General features: G+C 32.6%; 2 protein-coding genes across 2 annotated transcripts in view; both read right to left on the bottom strand.

Annotated features, from left to right (window-relative positions):
• LOC119673526 (protein alan shepard) overlaps nucleotides 1-3,201 on the bottom strand; it is a 252,310-nt gene that overhangs the window by 185,098 nt on the left and 64,011 nt on the right. Inside the window, exon 2 of the mRNA XM_038084819.1 lies at nucleotides 142-435. Within this exon, the coding sequence (XP_037940747.1) occupies nucleotides 142-342 (201 nt within the window). The 5' untranslated portion in view covers nucleotides 343-435. The remainder of the gene's footprint in view (nucleotides 1-141; nucleotides 436-3,201) is intronic.
• LOC119679562 (protein alan shepard-like) overlaps nucleotides 1,322-3,201 on the bottom strand; it is a 4,224-nt gene continuing 2,344 nt past the window's right edge. The window contains exon 4 of the mRNA XM_038091993.1: nucleotides 1,322-1,417. Coding sequence (XP_037947921.1) covers nucleotides 1,322-1,417 — 96 coding nt within the window. The remainder of the gene's footprint in view (nucleotides 1,418-3,201) is intronic.

Below are 3,201 nucleotides of genomic sequence, written 5' to 3'. Positions count from 1 at the left end.
TATATGACTATATTTTAAAAAAGTATTTTTTAGTGATAGAAATATCGTTAAGAATATATCAAAAAAACCAAAAAGTTATTAGAACTTATTTATCTATTATTCGTATAAAAACTATATATTAAAAATTAATGATCGACTTACCGTTGTTGTTGCTGGAGTTGTAGCTGTATGTGGTGTATAAGCAGCATATGCTGGTTGCGGTAATGGTGCTGTATATCTGTATGCTTGTTGGGCTGCAGCGGCTGCAGCAGCTGCTGCAGCTGGAGCGTATCCTTGTGGTGTCCAACTAGCACCGCGATATGGAGCACCTGCTAAGCCACCTGCTGCTGCTGGACTAGTCATAGCTGGTCGTGGAGCTCCTTTTATTGCAACCGCCGGAGCTGGAGGCGGAGCGCCCGGAAATGCTGTACGAGGTGGTACTGTGGAAGAGCTTCCCTAAAAACAAAATTTTTTATATTAATAAAAATATTTTTATTTTAAAATTAAAAATATTGTATATATAAAAATAATTAATGTCAAAGAAAAAACACATTTTTCAGTTAAAAAGTCTTTGAGTTTGTTCGATTATTATTTTAATATTAAGTAATTTTAAATTGATTTTCGCCTGAAACTAATCATTTATTATTATGTTTACACAACATAAAATGTGTTATCGAATAAGTCGTTTATACGTTACAACAGTTAACAACTCTTAGTCAACATCTTGAGTTCGTTTCATTGTGATAAGTTTGGATAAGTTTCAATATGGTTTAGGAATGCGTTTATACGTGTGTGTCCAATTAAATCGTTTTGAATTCCCGCAAATTATGTTAAGAAGTTTTATAAATGTGGTTTATATTGATCAATATATTTTAAAACTGAAAAATAAAATATGACTTATTTTTAAATTAAGTCGAAGACTTAAAAAATATTATCAATGCAAATGATATTGATTACGTTTTGTTTTAGGTGCCATAAAGAGGTATGCAACATTTGTTTCAGACACTAAAATTTGAAATGAAATTGCAACAATATTTATAGTGCTTGTATCGACCAGCAGGCAGCAAGGCAGCAAGCAGGCAAATGCAAAAACATTTTTGGCAACCAAAAGGATTTATAGAAATAAATAAATTTTGCATTTAAAATGCGGGGAACAAACAGCAACTATAAAACAATTTCCAATTTTGAACTCACAATATCAGCAATGTAAAATAGCCGCAGCAACATAAATTTAAACTTTTGCATTGGCAGAAAATACATTTTAAGTTTAAAAATGTATACATAACAATTGCGATTGCAAGTGCAGTGCAGAACGTTTGAAAGTTTTCGATTTTTGGTTGTTTCATGCCACATCCTGTTGTGTTATTACTGTTGCTGTTGCAGTTGCAGATGCAGTCACAGCTACAGCTACATTTACCATTGCTGCTGCTGATAACAACTACAAATATAACACAGCTAAAATTGCTAGAACGACATCAACATCAGCAAGGACGGCTACAGTAAACAGCATTCGGGAGGCTAAAAACAATCACTTCAATTGCAACAACAAAATAAGTGCAATGTGAGAGGATGTGTAGTGCTTGTTACAGCTTCAAATACGCCAGTATCAGCAGCAGAAGTAGCAGCAACAGCAGCAACAGCAGCAACAACAGCAGCAGCAGCAGCAACCAAATTCGTTTGGTGATAACTTTAAATTAAAACTATTTCCGTTTGTATACTAAGTGCTTAGCTGCAGTTGAAGAGGAAATGCCATGAGAATTGGGCACTAAACTGATAAAAACCACAAAACGTATTTAACGGATGTAGTCATACATTAGATATTAGTAACAAAAGTAACTTGCTCTTGTGGTGGTTTAAATGCATGATTTATAAGAAATTTCGTTATCCTGACATATAGTTGAGGTAAAACACTTGAAAACAAACTAAAATAAATTAGCGTATTATAAACAAAATTCCTTAAGCTAAACAATTGTATACAATTGTAAAGATATATAATTTTTTCTAATTTTGGCAATATAGAAAAAATATTTTAGTAATGAATTTTAAAATACACAAGTTTGAAAACAATTCAACAAAATGATGGTGAAACGTGAAAAACATCACAGTGAGAGGTTAAAACTGTTTACCAGGCGGAGGCTATTCCATCGACATAAAGATATGTCAATCATGAAACTTATCAAGTCAATTTTGATATGTCAAACGGATGTAATTACATCCGGAGCAGCATAATTTCTAAATTTCTAAGATAATAAAATCTATATTCTTACAAATTGTCAGGAGGCTATTAACCACTACTATAAGTGGTCAATGTCCCTTCACAAAATAGTTCACAAATGATGACAAATATTTACTTATTACTCAGTAGTTATAATGCAAAGCAGCTTCAGTTTAAGCTCCGCGTTATGCGAATATAGAGAGAAATTACAACGTTGATGACTTAGGTAAATCGATCTCCTCGACAGAAATTTCCGTATCAAATTCTGTTCCTATAAATGACCGACAAAGATTTAACCATGCTGTTTATATTTAACCTGTTCTGTGAAAAGTCTTATAGATCGTGTTCGACATAGTTTTATAGTGGCGTTGTTTTATTACACTCCAGAAGGAAGTGTTACTTTATTTCAGATACTTATGTTTCATAGTTACATTTAATTCAAAGTGTCCATTCGAGATGTGTGTGCTTACGATGTCGTGTCCGCCTAGCTGGAAATATCTGCTTATCGTCACTATTAACCTTTTACATACTACCCACACAGATGTATTAGAACCAACATACACGAGGATATCAGACAAGTACCTAAATGAATAAATGAATCCGGCTGGTTGTTAAATGCCTAACTCTCCTCCCAAAATCACGAAAAGTGAGAAAAGTTTTTGCTGTAAACTGAAAAGGATTCTACCTCTTCTAAATTTACCTTCAATAAGCATATTTATAGTAAATTGGATTTGGCATCAGTTTACAGAAGCAGTGGTGTATTTAGATAGGAGATTTGGAGCACAGATTCAATCTTCTTTGATAATAACATATACAGAAAACATGCTGCAAAAATTCCAAAAAAAAATTGGATCTTTTTTCGTAAATACTATATAACTATTGTAGGGACTCCATATTTTGTATATAATTTAAGACCACCGTTTTCAAAAACAAGCTAATTATTGTAATAACAATCATTATAAGTCATTATTGAGAATTAAAATTGTATCCTACATTGATTGCAAGAA

This window comes from Teleopsis dalmanni, chromosome 1 (assembly GCF_002237135.1).
Source record: "Teleopsis dalmanni isolate 2A chromosome 1, ASM223713v2, whole genome shotgun sequence".
Lineage (NCBI taxonomy): Eukaryota > Metazoa > Arthropoda > Insecta > Diptera > Diopsidae > Teleopsis > Teleopsis dalmanni.
This window is presented reverse-complemented; position numbering and strand designations above follow the sequence as displayed.